Below are 20,324 nucleotides of genomic sequence, written 5' to 3' on the forward strand. Positions count from 1 at the left end.
CAAATAGGATAATACATGTAATGCATTTAGCATAGCCTCAACATATAGTAAATGCTCAATTAATTTAGCTATTATTTCTTTCATAATGAGGAAAATTGTATTAGGAAAAGAATATTTGAAATTGAGGCAGTGATGGTTATAGTAGGATGATTATATAGTAGGATGGTTATAGTATGACAGTATACTGCCACAGTTTCTGGGAAATCCAAACAGTGGTGATTAAATCTAGTCTAAAATTGCTGGAGCTAATCTCAAATTTTGGATCCAGATCTTTGAATGTGAGGAAGATCCCACAAAGTGTACAGGAAGTGCTGCACTGAGAGTATTCCATTAAGAAGAGATGTTTAGATTAAACTACTTTCATGTATTCTTTTTTTTTTTTTTTTTTTTTGCAGTACGCGGGCCTCTCACTGTTGTGGCGTCTTCTGTTGCGGAGCACAGGCTCCAGACACGCAGGCTCAGTGGCCATGGCTCACGGGCCCAGCCGCTCCGTGGCATGTGGGATCTTCCCAGACCGGGGCACGAACCTGTGTCCCCTGCATCAGCAGGCGGACTCTCAACCACTGCGCCACCAGGGAAGCCCTACTTTCATGTATCCTAATGTGACTAGTTACATGTGTGCCAACTCTAGACAGAAATTCTACCAAAACCAATCAATAAATTTTCAAAAGTAGCCAAGAAATGAAAACTTTCATTTTTCCTGGAGAAAACTAGAAACTCGCTCCCCCTGCCCCAGACCAAAACTCTATGTCTATTTTAAAATAATATGATAAGGAGTGAGAGTCAGGAAGAGGCAGAATGGTCAAGAGAAAGAACTCTGAGACTTTGGAAACGAGGGTTCAAGTCTCAGCTATGCCACCAGCTGGGTGAATATATCAGGAAGCCATTTACCTCCTGTGCCTCTGTTTCCTTATCTGTAAAGTTATGTAATTGTGTCAATGGATCACCAAGTCTTCTTCCGGTTTCACTGTTTTATAACTTTTGGACTTGAAATTAATATTCCCCAAATAGAAATATTTAATTGCAATTAAGGCTGACACACAAGCCTAAAACAACAGCAACAGCAGCAACAACACAAACTCCACAAGTCAGGTGAAGTGTTGTCATCACAACTGGTGTAAATAACGGTGCAAATTCTGCTCAGTCTCTGCCCAGCAAGCAGATCTATTAAAGTAAAGAAACCTAAATTTGGAAACTCTGATTGCTTTCCTTAGTCGTCCAGAATTGAAATCTTTTTCTCTGTGTAAGATTCAGGTTTATGTATATTCATTTCTTCAACCACTTATTAAGAGGCTGCAATGCAATGTGCAAGGTGCCAGGGATATCAAGACAGGCAAACCAAGTTCTTGCCTTCAGGTAGTCAAGCTTAACTGTTGACCTAAACTTAAAACACACATTTAAAAAAGATAGTTCACCTTGTTTTTTAGCTTGTAGTTCTGAGAGAAGCCGCTCTTTTACAGCTTTAATGGCTGCTTCAGTGGCCTCAGCTATAGTATTTCTGGCTAGCGTTTCAAGAGCTTTATCAAAACGTGGTTGAACAAGTTTATCGTAGTCAACTACCTGCAAAGAATATTTGAGAAAACCAACATAAGCACAAGTTACTCTGAATATTAAAGACACTGTTTATCTACATCTATTTCTATAGCTATACCTATCCATCTCAAAAATCTTAATGCTGCTTGAGGTATGTTATTCTCAGAATTCAGTGATTTTTGAGTATTTGCTTTCACAGAAATTCAATATATATATAAATATATATTTATATATGTATGCTCATGTAATATACATTCAAATTACATGTATATTTTTAAAATCAACATTTTATGGATAATCTACATACAATAAAAGGCACCCATTTTAAGTATAGAGTTTGATGAGTTTTTACAAATATATACATGACAACGACCACAATCAAAATATAGAACATTTATATCACCCCCAAAAGTTCCCTCTCATCCCACTTTATAGTCAGTTCCTGGCCCCTGGCAACCACTTTGTTTTCTGTCACTATAAATTAGTTTTGCCTTTTCTAGAATTTCATATAAATAGAACCATACAGTGTATAATCTTTTCCAAGCTTTTCTACCTTAGCATAATGTTTTTGAGATTCATCAGTGTAACTGTATATCTCAGTAATCTATTCCTTTTTATTTTTGAGTAGTATCATTGTATGAATATATCATAGTTTTTAATCCATTCATCATGGACATTTGGGTTGTTTCCAGTTTGGGCTATTATAAATAAAATACCAATGAACATTTGTGAGAAAGTCTTTTTGTGGACATTACGTTTTCACATCTCTTGGATAAATGCTGAGGAGTAGAACTACTGGGTCACATGATTAAGTGTATGTTTGACTTTATAATAAACCACTAAACTGTTTCCAGAGTGGTTAAAGCTATTTTACAGTCCTAGCAGCAAAGTATGAAAATTGAAGTTATTCCACCTCATCACCAACACTTGGTTTTGTGAATCTTTCACATTTTAGCCACCCTAGTTGGTGTGAAATCTCATTGCAGTTTAAATTTACATTTCCCTAATCACTGACAATTTTGAGCTTCTTTTTATGAGCTTATTGGTCATTCACTTACCCATATGTTTTTAAGCATATGTTCAACTTTTGCCTAGTTAAAAAATTAGGTTAGAATTCTACATATATTTTGAATATAAGTCCGTTGTTAGGTAGGTAATATACTTAATACTGAATGTTGGGATGTTAGATTTATATATGCCTTTTAAGTTTAAATAATATTTCCATACTTCTAGATTCAATTTTGCTTTTCCTTCAGTATGCTTATATTACTTTATTCCATGCCAACAAAAATACATCCACACCATCATTTTTAATGGATGAACAGTATTGTATTAGATGAATATATTACAACTTAATATTTAACTAAAATACCAATTATATTTAGATATACATGATTTTGTTATTATAAACTAGGTTATGAAGAACATAGTTATGTATATGTCTTTGATAGTTTCTTCAGGAAAAACCTATAGTTCAAAGGATATGTATAGATTTTAGGCTTTTATATGTATTTCCAATTGCTATCCCTAATGATTATACCCTAACCAGCAATGTATGAGAATGTACTTTCCCAATCCTAGCCACACATCAATACTGGTTGTTAATATGATTTTTCAACAGTGAGATTGACATGACATATATCTGGTTTTTTTGGCCTCTCCCTGGTTATCAAGGTGATATCCCTTTTCTCATGTGTAATGGCTATTTGGATCAACTATTTTGTGAACTGTCTGTTTGCTATCATTTTCCGCTGGGGCTTTTACATATTGATTTGTAAAAACTCTTTACATTTTAAAATTATAATTCTTTTGTCTGACACATACTGTGATGGTTTTAATACATGTCCACAAACGCTTTAATATTCCTTTCTTCAGAAGGTGAAGCCTAATTCCCCTCTTCTTTAGTGTAGGCAGGACTCAATGATTTACTTTAAATGAATATAGAATGGTGCATTTTTCACTTAAAAAGGGAAATGGGGGCTTCCCTGGTGGTGCAGTGGTTGAGAGTCCACCTGCCGATGCAGGGGACATGGGCTCGTGCCCAGGTCCGGGAAGATCCCACATACCGTGGAGCGGCTAGGCCCATAAGCCATGGCCACTGAGGCTGTGCATCTGGAACCTGTGCTCTGCAACGGGAGAGGCCACAACAGTGAGAGGCCTGCGTAACGCAAAATAAATAAATAAATAAATAAATAAATAAAAAGGGAAATGGCAAACCACAGAGTGGTAGAAAATATTCATAATGTTTATTAGAAAATATTCATAATGTTTAGAATAAAAAAAATTTGTACAGAGACAACATAAGGAACTCCTACCAATAATATGCAAAAAAGTTAAAAATGGGCAAGAGGCTTGAACAAAGTGAACAAACACTTCAAAAAGTGAATATCTGAATAACATGAAAAAATGTTGAACCTCATTAGTCATCAGGGAAATGCAAATTAAAACCTCAGTGAGGGGCTTCCCTGGTGGCGCAGTGGTTGAGAGTCCACCTGCTGATGCAGGGGACACGGGTTCGTGCCCCGGTCTGGGAAGATCCCACACGCCGCGCAGCGGCTAGGCCCGTGAGCCATGGCCGCTGAGCCTGCGCGTCCGGAGCCCGCAACAGGAGAGGCCACAACAGTGAGAGGCCTGCTTACCGCAAAATAAATAAATAAATAAATAAATAAATAACACTGGGGATAGCTATGAGTGTTTATTGGTCAAAGGAAGGTGCATGGGCAGGGGATGGACAGGACGATTTCTTGGTCAGGAAAAAATAATCCACTTGACTAGGCCTAAACTCAAGTAGCTTAATAAAACCATGAAATTAACTTAAAAAAAAAAAAAACCTCAGTGAGATATACCCACTAGGATGGCTAAAATTAGAAAGACTGACCATAACACAAGTTGGCAGGAATGTGGAACTCTTATACACTGCTGGTAGAATAGTAAATTGGTAGAACTAGTCTTGAAAACAGTTTGGCATTTTCTACACAAGTTGACTATGTATGTATACCTTATGTCCCAGAAATTTTACTCCTATATATACCTTCAAACTATATAAAGATATGCATGTATACACCAAGAAACAGGTACAAGACTGTTTATAGCAATGTTATTCACAATTCCCCAAACTGGAACCAACCTAAGTTTTATTGACAGTCAAATGGATAATAAATCATAATCTAATTAAATCAATAGAATACAATAAAACAATAAAAATAAGCTATAGCTATACTTAATAACATGCATAAATATCACAATTATAATGTTAAGTGAAAGAAGCCAGACACAAAAAACATAAACTGCTTTAAGTCATAAAGTTAAAAAAATATGCAAAGCTAATCTATGGTATTTGAATGTGTACTTGCTTACATGGTAAAACCATAAAAGAAAAGTACAGAAGTGAGTATCATAAAGTTCAGGGCAGTGGTTACCTTTGTGGAAAGAGTAAGAGGATTGATACTAGAAAGAGGCATGAGGCGGCTTCTGGGGTGCTGGGGTTCCGTGTCTGACCTAGGTGGTGGTTACATGGGGGTTTGTTCTGTGATATTTCAATGAGCTTCACTTTTCTGTATGTTTGTCATATTTTACAATAAAAAAGTTAAAAGCAAGTAGGAAATGTTACCCCTGTGTTTAAAAGAATTCAATAGCATTTGGAATAAATTCAAACTCCTTCCCAGGGCCTGCACTGTCTGACTACATCTTCAGCCATCTCCACCTCGTGCCGTTCCTCCTTTCACACTACATGCTCCAGCCACACTGGCCTTCATATAATTCCTCTACATTCCAATCCCTCATCAAATCCTTTGGCTCTATTTTCAAATTATATCCCAAATCTGCCCACTTCTTACCACCTCTAATGCTATCACTCTGGTCTAAGCTAAAAGTAATTTCTCTTCACTTACCAAGGGTGGAGAATAAGATCACTGAGGGGAGGGGTCAAGGGGCTGTCAGGTCAAGATGATGGGAGGGTCATCTTTGTAGATAGTGAAATCACCAAGAATGATGACAGGAATGAGTGTGTGGAGGAAGGGTCGGTGGGCCAGGAGGGGTGTAACCCAGGGAACAGGAGATGAGTGAAACCAAGAAAGGTAATAGGTGGCACAGTCTGCATGACATAGCAGTCAAATCTGGGGACTTTCGGGAGTGGCTATGGTCTGGAAGCTGCACCAAAGCATCAAGGAAGACGCCTTCCCCACTCCAAGCCCAGTGGAACAATTACCCAGTTGACAGTATAAAATTAAGAAAGCTGAGCACAGGGAATTCCCTGGTGGTCCAGCAGTTAGAACTCCGTGCTTGAACTGCTGAGGGCCCAGGTTCAATCCCTGGTCAGGGAACTAAGATCCCACAAGCTACACTGTGCAGCTAAAAAAAAAATTTTAACTTAAAAAAAAAAAGAAAGAAAGAAACACCTATCAGGCTGCATCAGAAGAATGATTTATTAAAGCTGGAGTTTGGAGGGTTTAAAAAAAAAAAAGAAAACTGAGCACAAATGCTAAAAGTCCTACAATCCCACAAAGTATAATCAAGTATAGATAGGTAGAAAGCTAGCTAGGTAGCCAGCTAAGTAGTTACCTTTCCTTTGTAATGTTTGGCAAGCAAATTGCTAAGTGTTGTTTTCCCTGAAGACTGAGGTCCAAATATGAACACTTTAAATGGTGGTGCTGGCATAGGTGGAAGAAGATAGGGACGTGGGTTCAATAAAAATGTTTTTAATGCTTCTTCTGATGAAAGACAGTATATTTTACCTAGAAAACTTAAAAAATGCCATTATCATAAACAACTGAAAAGAGGTATGGGCAAGTTTTTAAATTAAATTCTGAAAATCTTACTTACCTCACAGAAAAATCTGGCAATCCTTGAAAAATGTTACCTTCTTTTAAAGTCACCGGACATGTATGTCCCCATCTGCTTCTCTGCCATCTATATCTTGGTGCAAGAAGTTTACAAGCTGCAAGAGTACGGAACAGCTCATCCTGTTAATAGCAAACAACATTAAAAATGTGGGCATAAGTTTGGCTGAAATTCACATTATTATTTCATTTCTTATTTGATCATGTTCTACTATTTAAGAAATAATTCAGAAAGGAAATTTTGGTTTTTTTCTCCATTGCAACCATTCTGTACTTGTCCAAAATTTAATAAGACGAATAGTTTTCATTTGTTCTAAGACCTTGTTTAAATTTTACTGAGCATTTTCTCTTGTAGGTAGAATGAGCATAAGGTGGATAGAGCATTTTCTATTACCTGTTTCAGGAAACAGATTCTGAAAAATTCTTATTGAAAAGGTTTGAAAACATACCAGAATCTTAGCTAATTTACATACGTTTTAAAATAGGAAGATGTTACATGCAGATTTGCATTGACTTAGCTGTTTCATTCTTCTTAAATGTAAAGTCTCCCTCAGCAATCCTCCGTTCGTCTCCTGCAGAGTAGCTAAGAACCACTTCTCTACCAACTGCAGACTGCTGAGAGGGTCACTGTCCTAGCGCTACCTTGGCGGGGACAAGAGAACTGGAGGAAACGACATGGTAGGGAACTGCTAGGGGGACAGGTCCAGGCTGGCTCTCTCCCACCTTCAGACGTGGATCTCACATGTATTGCTGGTTCCAGAACTGACTGTGGAGGACAGATGAGAATGGAAGCTCTGGTCTTGCCTGCACTGCTGCAGTATCTGAGAGCAAAGAGGCATGCTGGTGCGGGGATGTTGCATGGATGTCCCCACCTGAAGGCTGGAAGAAGCTAGATGGGAAGGAAACTGTCAGTGCTTAGGGGAGCTGAATGACACTGAGAACCTTGTCGGTGGGGCACATTTGGCTACCACCCTTCTCCATGAGTCCACAGACAATGAGCTAGGGACTGAAATGTACCCAGTTAAGTCAGGAAGCAGGCACTTTTTTCTAATCATCCCTATTTCCTGTCCAAACTTGGATAAAGTGTTTGAATAGCAGACCATGCTCCTCTCTCAACTTTGAGCCCCTGAGGCTACATATCTAGCGGGGGGCTGAGGGGCGATGAAAAGATGAGCTTTCAAATGAATTTGATATCACAGCCGTAAAAATGATCATGACTGTCTCTGGTTAAAGGCAGACTGAACACATGCATTTGTGTTTGCTTTTTCCCTAAAACCTTGCAAAAATGACAGCAGAGCAATGAAAAAAGAAATGAACTCACGAGGACACAGAGACTGGGAGAAGAGACCAGAGGAGCTGACAGCTAGCAGCCGCAGCTATACACTTTTGTCAACTAGAAAGCAGAAGTATGTAGCAGCCGCAGCTACACACTTTTGTGTGTACCTCCCTAGGCCCTCAGAGCTCACTGTGGTGAGCTCTGGAGACCCGGCTGGACAGATCCTGTCAATACTTCTTTACCTTGTAGCCTAGCTCCTTGGTCTTCTCCTCCAACAAGGCGTATCTCTCTGTTCCGTGCCTGCTGCGCTCCCGGCCGCCAACCACGTGTTTGTTCGTGATGAGAAATTTCCAGCTGCTTCTGATAGCAGATTATGCTTTTCGATTTTAGTGTCAAAGTGCTTAAGCTCTTCCCAAAAGGATTCCAGTTCCTCCTCTGTGAAGTTGGCTGACCTGGCCGGGTCCCACAGATCCATCACCTGGGGCTCGTCGAACTCTGCCTCGGTGCTGCAGCCCCGATGGCTGACTTTCTGCAGGTGGTCGAAGTCCTGGCTGATGTCCCGCAGCCTGTCCTTCAGCTCAGCGTGTCTGCTCTGCAGCACGGCCTCCTGGCTGTGGGTCACATCGGCGGGACTGACGACGTTTTCCTTAATTTCTTCTGTCCTGCTCAGGGTCTCCAGAAGGACCTTATTCTCCTGGACCTTCTCCCTGTGATGCTGAAACTCCCACCACGAGTGGTCCAGTTCTTCATTGAAAACCTTCCAGGAGGTCTTCTCCTTGTGCCACAGCTTCTCCAGCCGGGGGTCCTCCAGGCTGTGGTCCTCGGTGCCGGGGCTGAGGACGTTGCTGCTCACGGCCGGCCTGGGCGTCGTTTCTCCCGTCCCGACCGCACTTGGCCAGGATGACATTGAGACTGCTAATAAGTTTTGCTTCTTTCTCTCCATCTTCATCTAAGCCTTCAGCCTTCAATCTCTTCCTCTTGAATTCGTCCCTTTTGCGTATGCATCTTGAAGCTCAAGCTTGTATCTTGATCAGCATGGAGCTCGGACAATTTCACGGGAGAAAGATTAAGCCGCTGGGCCTTCCCCCACAGCTGATTCTGCTTCTCCTGGCGGAACTACCCCCGACCCGGGCTCGCGCTCCGAGGGCTGCTGCGCGGGCTCGTTCTTATCCCGCGAGAACTTGCCGCCGTGGCCGGCGGCCCGCCAGGCCCGGGCGGCTGCGGCGGCGGCGGCGGTAGCCGGCGGAGCTCGCGCAGCGCAACCTGGACCCTCCGCGATACCGTCTTCCTCCTCTGGAAGCCGAGACCCGGGCAACTGCGGTTCGGAAAAGCCCCCAGGTTTTTTGAATACTTTAAATTTTCCCTTTAGTTATGACCTAGAAGAAGTGACTCAGTACAGAGCTTCTGTGTGCATCAGGCCCAACTTTCCTCCTCTTCAGCACCAGTTCATGTTACATATTCCAGCTAAATTCAGCCATTAAGATCTAGGGATTACACAGTAACAAAATGACCTCTTTCCTTAAATTTATTTCCATAATTTATTTGAATTATAATATCTATTTATGATTCTGGTATTCGTTTTTTTCTTTTCTTTTCTTTTTTTTTTTTTGCGGTACGCGGGCCTCTCACTGTTGTGGCCTCTCCCGTTGCGGAGCACAGGCTCCGGACGCGCAGGCTCAGCGGCCATGGCTCACGGGCCCAGCCGCCCCGCGGCATGTGGGATCTTCCCGGACCGGGGCACGAACCCACGTCCCCTGCATCGGCAGGCAGACTCTCAACCACTGCGCCACCAGGGAAGCCCTATTTCTATTTTTATAGGTGAATCTAAACTTCCCAGAATAGATCAAATCCTCCACTTAAAAGTCCTGGTAGCCCTTTTAGCACTTGGCAATTATAATTTGATCACCATCACATCCACAATACATCAGGGCCAGGAACACAGTAGTTATTTTAAAAATTGGTTAAATGATTGGGGGAATGAATGAGTATAGAGTTGAGGGCTTTTATGTCTTTGCTTTCTTTGGTGCTGCAAAATTTTGAAACTGAACTTGGGTTTCTTCATTTCTTATTATTCCTGTGGTTGACTGTTCTGATTTTATTGTCTTTCTTTGTTTCAAAACATTTGTTGTGTTTAGTGTCTACAAGAATATTGTGCCAATATTACAGCTTCCCAAAAATCAAATCCATTTTTATAAAAGGTATCCTGAGAGCCTTTTAAACCTTAAAAGGATGCAAATTGAGGTCACAACATATAGTGAAAGGGTAGACTTTCAAACAGTTAAAAATAACTTACATTTTCCATTGTGTCATTAATCTCTTCCTCTGCACTCTGAAGTTTGGTTAAAACAGCTGCTCTTTTTAGGTTCAGATATTTAAGTCGATCCATAACTGTCTAAATTTAAAGAACAAGTCTTTTAATACATTGGCATTTGAACATCTCAAATGTCCTGAAAAAGTCATGAGCTCATGAGTAGAATACTTCCTTGTTCTTCCTAGCTTCTGGTAGTTTGCCGGCAGTGTTTGGTGTTGCTTGGCTTGTAGATGCATCACTCCAATCTCTGCCTCTGTTGTGACATAGCCATTTTGTCCCTGTGTTCATGCGTCTCTTCTCTTATAAGGATGCCAGCCATATTGGATTAGGACCAATTCTAATTCACTATGGCCTCACCTTAACTTGATTACATCTGAGAAGATCCTATGTCCAAATGAGGTCACACTTATAGGTACTGAAGGTTAGCTCCTCAACATATATTTTTGGGGACACAATTCAACCCACGAGTCTACCCTTTGGTCCCCAAATATTCATTCCCTTCCCTTGTTAATTCCCTAGTTTATGTGAGAATCTTTATCTCATTGGTATTGAGCTTCTCCATGTAACTTGTTCTGGCCAATAGAATGTGGGCAGACGTGCCAGGGTGCCATTGCTGGCCAGGGCCTTAATAGACTTGGCAAGTTTCAACCAGGCCTGTTGGAACTTCTGCCCTTTACCTTGAGGAAAGTGTGTCCCAGGTTGTCAAAAGTAGTCAAATTCTGGATATATTTTGAAGAAGAAGGCTGCTGTATATGCTGATGGGTTGGATGTGGGATATGAGAAAAAGAGAGGAGCAGCTGGAAGGATGGATGTGACATATACTGAGAGGGGAAAACTGTGGGAGGAGTGTATTTGGGGCACGGTGGTGGTGATGGCGGATCAGGAGTTTTATCCTGCACATTTAATCTGAGATGACAATTATACATCCAATTGGATATATTAGATATATTTAGTAGCAGTTGATTATACAAGTGTGAAATTCAGGGGAAAGTTCTGGTGTAGTAATATGAATTTAAGAGTTGCCAGCATTTAGAAGGTATTTAAAGCCATTGGGTTGGATGAAGTCTCCTAAGAAATGAGGGTAGACAGAGAAGAGTGCTCAAGGAATGAGTTCTGGGATCCTCCAACTCTAGAAGTTAGAGATGTAAAGTGTAGAGGTAGAATGAGCTATAGTAGTGTGGTGTCCCAGAAGACAAGGGAAGAAAGGAGCAGGAAGGAAGAAGCGATGAGCTGGGTCAACTATCGCTTCTAGGTGAATTCGATGAAGACCAAATAGTCACCACTGGCTTTGATCAGGAGATCACGGATGATCTTGGCAAGAGCATATTCTAAGTGAGGAGCTTCTCCCTAATTTGGTTGCACCGCCAGCATTATTACTTATGTGGCCACCAACCATATCAAACTAAAAATCTGGGCATTGCTTCTGACTTTTCTCTCTCCCTGTCCTCCTACATTAAGTAGCTCCCAGGTCTGTCTTCTGTCCATTCCCACAGTCACTACCCTGGGTTAGACCACCATCTCTTATCTGATGTGCTGCCAAAGTCAGAACTAGTCTTCCTCCCACCAACCTGCTTCTCCTCAGTTTTTCCTTTGCATTGCAGTCTGAGTGATCTTTCTTAAATGGAAGTAGAAGCATTTTACTCTCTGGCTTAAAACCTTTCACTGGCAGCCCACTCTCTCAGGATGAGGTCTAAACTCTTCAACATGGCTTATGAGGCCTTTCTTGATGCAACCCCTGCTTATTCCTAAAGTTTTGGCACTATTCCACTCCTACTCCATCCCCCTAAAAACTCCTCTATCTTCCAGTCGTGCGTTCCGTTCCTAGAACTCACTAGGCTCTTTTTTGCCTCTGGGGCTTCACACAGACCCTTCCCTCAGCCTGGAACACTGTCCCACCTTCCTCCCCTCACCAGCCCTCATGGTCTAAGTCTTACTCATCCTTAGAGTGTCAATTTAGAAATAATTACAGACACATGGCCTTCCTCATGAGATTAGGTCCTGTCCTTTTGCCATGAGCTCCTACAGTACCTTGTACCTTCCAGATGATAACACAAACTGCCCTTTAAATATTTATTTTCCCCCAACATATTGGATACTGTGTGAGGGGAGGGACTCATCTGACCCCTTCCCATCTGTATCCCTAGAGCTTATCATAATGCTGCACACCTGTTAGGTGTTTAAGAAATAGGTAATGTATTTTTGTATTATTTTGTATTGGACTGTATATTTTTTGCTTTTATTTTTTTATGTACTGTATATTTTTGTATTTTGTAATTTTTATGATGCATATTATTTTGTATTATTTTTCTATTTTGTACTTTTGTGTTTTCTGGTTATTTTAAAACCATGAGTGTGTATAACTTTTAAATCAGAATGCAGATATTTTTTTAAAAAGGCACAAGCTTATAGATACAGAAAGCAGATTGGTGGCTGCCAGAGGTGGGGGGTGGAGGATGGGAGGTGGACAAAATGGTTGAAGGAATTCAAAAGTATAAACTTTCAGTTATAAAATAAATAAGTCCTGGGGATGTAGTGTACAGCATGGTGATTATAGTTGATAGTACTATATTGCCTATTTGAAAGTTGCTAAGAGAATACATCTTAAAAGTTCTCCTCATAAGAAAAAAAATTCTTTAGGTATGATGTCAGATGTTAGCTGGACTTATTGTGGTGATCATTTCACAGTATATACAAATATCGAACCGTTATGTTGTATACCTGAAACTAATTTAATGTTGTATGTCAGTTATACCTCAGTTTTAAAAAAAAAGAATGAAGATATTTACATTTTGGGGAAAAAAAATGTACCTTCTCTTCCTTACATTCTAAGTGGGAAGTTATCACATGAAATATATTTAAATGATGTACTTAGCATGGTTACCATAAACAGAAGAATTACTATTATGTTTTCACCAAAAATCATGCATTAGTCTTTCAAATTCACACATTTTAAAAAACCCCTTTCCCAAACATTTTTTGCTTTTTTTCTGATCATAAACATCTTGAACAAAAATCTTTCTGTATATCTCCATGTATTTCCTTAGAATAAATTACTAGAAATTGAGCCTCTTTGGACAGATGATAGACATTTAAAAAAATCTTTTGGATACATATATATGCCCTATTATTTTCCGGAGGATTGTGCCCTGTATGCTCCTACCGAAAGGGTATAAGAGCATTTCGCAAACCCTCCCCACAATCCTGGATATTGGATAAATTTGTTAAATCTGCTAAGAAAATGCTACTTTATTCTTTGTGCTGTTTGCATTTCTTTGACTAATAATATGATTATAGAAGTTTAAAAAATATATTATTAGACATTTCTTGCTAAATTACCTGCTCATGCCCTTTGCCTGTTTTTTCTATCGGGATATTTGCTTTTTTCCTATTGAAATATCAGAAGTTTAAAAATATTTATAAAAGATACTCAGCATTTGTTTATAATAAGTATGGAAACTATTTCCCCTCATTGTTATTTGTTTAATAGTGAAAATAATATTGTATTTTCAAATATGCATATATTCTGTTTAAAAAAAGCTTTATTGAGATATAATTCGTATACCATATAATTCATCCATTTAAAGTGTACAATTAAATGGTTTTTAGAATATTCAGAATTGTGCAACCATCACCACAATTAATCCTAGAACATTTTCATCACCCCCAAAATATACCCTTTACCTGTTAGTAGGCACTCCACATTTATCCTGGGATCTCCCACAGTGGTAAACCCACGCCTCCCACCCCCTGCCACTAAGGAACCACTTATCCATTTTTTGTCTTTATAGATTTGCCTATTTTGGACATTTCATGTAAATGGAATCATATGATATGTGATCTTTTGTAACTTTTCTTCTACTTAGCCTGTGTTCAAGATTCATCCATGTTGTAGCATGTGTGAATACTTCATTCCTTTTTATTGCTGAATAATATTCCATCGTATGAGTATACCACATTTTATTTATCCATTCATCAGTTAATGGACATTTGGGTTGTTTCTACCTTTTAGCTATTGTGAGTAGTGCTGCTATGAATATTCATACACAAATTTTCATTTGAACACCTATTTTCAATTCTTTTGGGTATATACCTAGGACATGAATTGCTCAGTCATGTGGTAACTCCATGTTTAACCTTTTGAGGAACTGCCAAACTGTTTTCCAAAGTGGGCACACCATTTACAATCCTACCAACTATGTATGGGTGTTCCAATTTTTCTACATCCTCACCAACACTTGTTATTTATTGTCTGTTTTGTTTTTTGTTTTTAATCTTAGCCATCTTAGTGGATTTGAAGTGGTATCTCTTTATGGCTTTGGTTTGCATTTCCCTATGGCTCATGTTAAGCATCGTGTCCTGTGTCTATTGGCTGTTATCTGCTTTTCCTTTTCTTTGAGGCACTTTTGGTCACACAGAGATTTTAAATTCAAATGCAGTTTTGATTTAAATATGGACAGATGAATAAATACCACATCAAAATTTTAAGTGTCAAGATGAATTTTTCAAAAATAAATGGCATTAAAAAAGTAAATCTATTAATGATATTTATTAAAATAAGTATAATCCAGTCGATACTTTTTTGATTTTCCAAACTGTGGCATATTCTTACTGAGCATTGCACTTACCGTGAAGAGCTCCTCTGGGGGCTTATTTCCATCTAGCTCAATGAGATACTGGGAATCGTGTTCAGCCATTACTTCCTGCAGATGGTGGAAAAAGAAGCCTCATCATTCAAGATCATTGGCAAAAGATCAGAATCTTAATATACCATGAAGAAATATTTAAAGCTAAATTATTTGCTTTATACTTGACATAATAGATGTTATTTTCAGGAGAGCTTTTACAAAAGCCTAAACTAGTCTTCTTACCATGAATTTTACTCTCTTTCTGTTTTTTCCATTTTTCTCTACAGTGAAGTCTTAGAGTCTTTCCCAACAGAGGTGTTTTGGGGCATCTATCTCTCTGTATATATTCATAGAATAATTTCTACCAAACCGCTAGCTGAAGGATGGGGTTGGTTCATTTCACTTTTTATTCCCCTGGCTGTGGGTGATGTTCAGTATCCAGATATCCATCTCTGTAAACTGCCAAACCATAACCTCTGTGCAATTTTCCGTTAGACTCTTTCTTCTGCTTAACATTCATGGAGAATCTTTGGCCCTTATCTGCCATATGGTTTGTAAATGTTTTACCTTGCTATGATTTATCTTTTGACTTTGTTTATCGTATCTTTTGCAATATAAAATATTTTTATGATGAAATCTGTTCTCATTGTTTCTGGATTTCCTTCCTTGTTTAAATTAGATTTTCTCTATCTCAAGGATATATTAATATTCTTTTTTTTTTTTTTTTTTTTTGGGGGGGAGGTGTATGTTTTATTTTTTATTTTTTTTTTATTTTTATTTTTTTTTTTATTTTTTGCTTTATCACAAATTTAATCAGTTATATGTATACATATGTTCCCATATCCCCTCCCTTTTGCGTCTCCCTCCCACCCTCCCTATCCCACCCCTCCAGGCGGTCACAAAGCACCGAGCTGATCTCCCTGTGCTATGCGGCTGCTTCCCACTAGCTATCTACCTTACGTTTGGTAGTGTATATATGTCCATGCCGCTCTTTCACTTTGTCACAGCTTACCCTTCCCCCTCCCCATATCCTCAAGTCCATTCTCTAGTAGGTCTGTGTCTTTATTCCTGTCTTACCCCTATGTTCTTCATGACCTTTTTTTTTCTTAAATTCCATATATATGTGTCAGCATACAGTATTTGTCTTTCTCTTTCTGACTTACTTCACTCTGTATGACAGACTCTAGGTCCATCCACCTCATTACAAATAGTTCAATTTCATTTCTTTTTATGGCTGAGTAATATTCCATTGTATGTATGTGCCACATCTTCTTTACCCATTCATCCAATGATGGACACTTAGGTTGTTTCCATCTCCGGGCTATTGTAAATAGGGCTGCTATGAACATTTTGGTACATGTCTCTTTTTGAATTATGGTTTTCTCAGGGTATATGCCCAGTAGTGGGATTGCAGGGTCATATGGTAGTTCTATTTGTAGTTTTTTAAGGAACCTCCATACCGTTCTCCATAGTGGCTGTACCAATTCACATTCCCACCAGCAGTGCAAGAGTGTTCCCTTTTTTCCACACCCTCTCCAGCATTTATTGTTTCTAGATTTTTTGATGATGGCCATTCTGACTGGTGTGAGATGATATCTCATTGTAGTTTTGATTTGCATTTCTCTAATTAGTAAAGATGTTGAGCATCCTTTCATGTGTTTGTTGGCAGTCTGTATATCTTCTGTGGAGAAATGTCTATTTAGGTCTTCTGCCCATTTTTGGATTGGGTTGTTTGTTTGTTTGTTATTGAGCTGCATGAGCTGCTTATAAATTTTGGAGATTAATCCTTTGTCAGTTGCTTCATTTGCAAATATTTTCTCCCATTCTGAGGGTTGTCTTTTGGTCTTGTTTATGGTTTCCTTTGCTGTGCAAAAGCTTTTAAGTTTCATTAGGTCCCATGTGTTTATTTTTGTCTTTATTTCCATTTCTCTAGGAGGTGGGTCAAAAAGGATCTTGCTGTGATTTATGTCATAGAGTGTTCTGCCTATGTTGTCCTCTAAGAGTTTGATAGTGTCTGGCCTTACATTTAGGTCTTTAATCCATTTTGAGCTTATTTTTGTGTATGGTGTTAGGGAGTGATCGAATCTCATACTTTTACATGTCCCTGTCCAGTTTTCCCAACACCACTTATTGAAGAGACTGTCCTTTCTCCACTGTACATTCCTGCCTCCTTTATCAAAGATAAGGTGACCATATGTCCGTGGGTTTATCTCTGGGCTTTCTATCCTGTTCCATTGATCTATCTTTCTGTTTCTGTGCCAGTACCATACTGTCTTGATTACTGCAGCTTTGTAGTATAGTCTGAAGTCAGGGAGCCTGATTCCTCCAGCTCCATTTTTCGTTCTCAAGATTGCTTTGGCTATTCGGGGTCTTTTGTGTTTCCATACAAATTGTGAAATTTTTTGTTCTAGTTCTGTGAAAAATGCCAGTGGTATTTTGATAGGGATTGCATTGAATCTGTAGATTGCTTTGGGTAGTAGAGTCATTTTCACAATGTTGATTCTTCCAATCCAAGAACATGGTACATCTCTCCATCTATTTGTATCATCTTTAATTTCTTTCATCAGTGTCTTATAATTTTCTGCATACAGGTCTTTTGTCTCCTTAGGTAGGTTTATTCCTAGATATTTTATTCTTTTTGTTGCAATGGTAAATGGGAGTGTTTCCTTGATTTCACTTTCAGATTTTTCATCATTAGTATATAGGAATGCCAGAGATTTCTGTGCATTAATTTTGTATCCTGCAACTTTACCAAATTCATTGATTAGCTCTAGTAGTTTTCTGGTAGCATCTTTAGGATTCTCTATGTATAGTATCATGTCATCTGCAAACAGTGACAGCTTTACTTCTTCTTTTCCAATTTGGATTCCTTTTATTTGCTTTTCTTCTCTGATTGCTGTGGCTAAAACTTCCAAAACTATGTTGAATAAGAGTGGTGAGAGTGGGCAACCTTGTCTTGTTCCTGATCTTAGTGGAAATGGTTTCAGTTTTTCACCATTGAGGACGATGCTGGCTGTGGGTTTGTCATATATGGCCTTTATTATGTTGAGGAAAGTTCCCTCTATGCCTACTTTCTGCAGGGTTTTTATCATGAAAGGGTGTTGAATTTTGTCGAAAGCTTTCTCTGCATCTATTGAGATGATCATATGGTTTTTCTCCTTCAATTTATTAATATGGTGTATCACGTTGATTGATTTGCGTATATTGAAGAATCCTTGCATTCCTGGGATAAACCCCACTTGATCATGGTGTATGATCCTTTTAATGTGCTGTTGGATTCTGTTTGCTAGTATTTTGTTGAGGATTTTTGCATCTATGTTCATCAGTGATATTGGCCTGTAGTTTTCTTTCTTTGTGACATCCTTGTCTGGTTTTGGTATCAAGGTGATGGTGGCCTCGTAGAATGAGTTTGGGAGTGTTCCTCCCTCTGCTATATTTTGGAAGAGTTTGAGAAGGATAGGCGTTAGCTCTTCTCTAAATGCTTGATAGAATTCGCCTGTGAAGCCATCTGGTCCTGGGCTTTTGTTTGTTGGAAGATTTTTTATCACAGTTTCAATTTCAGTGCTTGTGATTGGTCTGTTCATATGTTCTATTTCTTCCTGATTCAGTCTTGGCAGGTTGTGCATTTCTAAGAATTTGTCCATTTCTTCCAGGTTGTCCATTTTATTGGCATAGAGTTGCTTATAGTAATCTCTCACGATCTTTTGTATTTCTGCAGTGTCAGTTGTTACTTCTCCTTTTTCATTTCTAATTCTATTGATTTGAGTCTTCTCCCTTTTTTTCTTGATGAGTCTGGCTAATGGTTTATCAATTTTGTTTATCTTCTCAAAGAACCAGCTTTTAGTTTTATTGATCTTTGCTATTGTTTCCTTCATTTCTTTTTCATTTATTTCTGATCTGATTTTTATGATTTCTTTCCTTCTGCTAACTTTGGGATGTTTTTGTTCTTCTTTCTCTAATTGCTTTAGGTGCAAGGTTAGGTTGTTTAGTCGAGATATTTCCTGTTTCTTAAGGTGGGATTGTATTGCTATAAACTTCCCTCTTAGAACTGCTTTTGCTGCATCCCATAGGTTTTGGGTCGTCGTGTCTCCATTGTCATTTGTTTCTAGGTATTTTTTTATTTCCTCTTTGATTTCTTCAGTGATCACTTCGTTATTAAGTAATGTATTGTTTAGCCTCCATGTGTTTGTATTTTTTATAGCTCTTTTCCTGTAATTGATATCTAGTCTCATAGCATTGTGGTCGGAAAAGATACTTGATACAATTTCAATTTTCTTAAATTTACCAAGGCTTGATTTGTGACCCAAGATATGATCTATCCTGGAGAATGTTCCATGAGCACTTGAGAAAAATGTGTATTCTGTTGTTTTTGGATGGAATGTCCTATAAATATCAATTAAGTCCATCTTGTTTAATGTATCATTTAAAGCTTGTGTTTCCTTATTTATTTTCATTTTGGATGATCTGTCCATTGGTGAAAGTGGGGTGTTAAAGTCCCCTACTATGATTGTGTTACTGTCGATTTCTCCTTTTATGGCTGTTAGTGTTTGCCTTATGTATTGAGGTGCTCCTATGTTGGGTGCATAAATATTTACAATTGTTATATCTTCTTCTTGGATCGATCCCTTGATCATTATGTAGTGTCCTTCTTTGTCTCTTCTAGTAGTCTTTATTTTAAAGTCTATTTTGTCTGATATGAGAATTGCTACTCCAGCTTTCTTTTGGTTTCCATTTGCATGGAATATCTTTTTCCATCCCCTTACTTTCAGTCTGTATGTGTCTCTAGGTCTGAAGTGGGTCTCTTGTAGACAGCATATATATGGGTCTTGTTTTTGTATCCATTCAGCCAATCTGTGTCTTTTGGTGGGAGCGTTTAGTCCATTTACATTTAAGGTAATTATCGATATGTATGTTCCTATTCCCATTTTCTTAATTGTTTTGGGTTCGTTATTGTAGGTCTTTTCCTTCTGTTGTGTTTCTTGCCTAGAGAAGTTCCTTTAGCATTTGTTGTAAAGCTGGTTTGGTGGTGCTGAACTCTCTCAGCTTTTGCTTGTCTGTAAACGTTTTAATTTCTCCATCAAATCTGAATGAGATCCTTGCTGGGTAGAGTAATCTTGGTTGCAGGTTTCTCTCCTTCATCACTTTAATTATGTCCTGCCACTCCCTTCTGGCTTGTAGAGTTTCTGCTGAGAGATCAGCTGTTATCCTGATGGGGATTCCCTTGTGTGTTATTTGTTGTTTTTGCCTTGCTGCTTTTAATATGATTTCTTTGTGTTTAATTTTTGACAGTTTGATTAATATGTGTCTTGGCGTATTTCTTCTTGGATTTATTCTGTATGGGACTCTCTGTGCCTCCTGGACTTGATTAACTATTTCCTTTCCCATATTAGGGAAGTTTTCAACTATAATCTCTTCAAATATTTTCTCAGTCCCTTTCTTTTTCTCTTCTTCTTCTGGAACCCCTATAATTCGAATGTTGGTGCGTTTAATGTTGTCCCAGAGGTCTCTGATATTGTCCTCTGTTCTTTTCATTCTTTTCTCTTTATTTTGCTCTGCATTAGTTATTTCCACTATTTTATCTTCCACCTCACTTATCCGTTCTTCTGTCTCAGTTATTCTGCTATTGATCCCATCTAGAGTATTTTTCATTTCATTTATTGTGTTTTTAATCGATGCTTGATTCATCTTTAGTTCTTCTAGGTCCTTGTTAACTGTTTCTTGCATTTTGTCTATTCTATTTC

General features: G+C 38.7%; 1 protein-coding gene and 1 pseudogene across 2 annotated transcripts in view; both read right to left on the reverse strand.

The window, feature by feature from the left end:
- Positions 1-20,324, reverse strand: part of AK9 (adenylate kinase 9) — a gene marked incomplete at both ends in the record, with an annotated part of 108,014 nt that overhangs the window by 68,832 nt on the left and 18,858 nt on the right. The window contains 5 exons of the mRNA XM_079716719.1: positions 1,416-1,560; positions 6,094-6,274; positions 6,355-6,494; positions 9,941-10,039; positions 14,584-14,658. Coding sequence (XP_079572845.1) covers positions 1,416-1,560; positions 6,094-6,274; positions 6,355-6,494; positions 9,941-10,039; positions 14,584-14,658 — 640 coding nt within the window. The remainder of the gene's footprint in view (positions 1-1,415; positions 1,561-6,093; positions 6,275-6,354; positions 6,495-9,940; positions 10,040-14,583; positions 14,659-20,324) is intronic.
- Positions 7,827-9,182, reverse strand: LOC307061161 (alpha-2-macroglobulin receptor-associated protein-like; annotated as a pseudogene). Its single transcript has 2 exons — positions 9,159-9,182; positions 7,827-8,962 (listed from the first exon to the last, which is right to left on the reverse strand). The product of its transcript is annotated as an alpha-2-macroglobulin receptor-associated protein-like (transcript).

Source organism: Hyperoodon ampullatus, assembly GCF_949752795.1.
Source record: "Hyperoodon ampullatus genome assembly, chromosome: 12".
Classification (NCBI taxonomy): Eukaryota; Metazoa; Chordata; class Mammalia; order Artiodactyla; family Ziphiidae; genus Hyperoodon; species Hyperoodon ampullatus.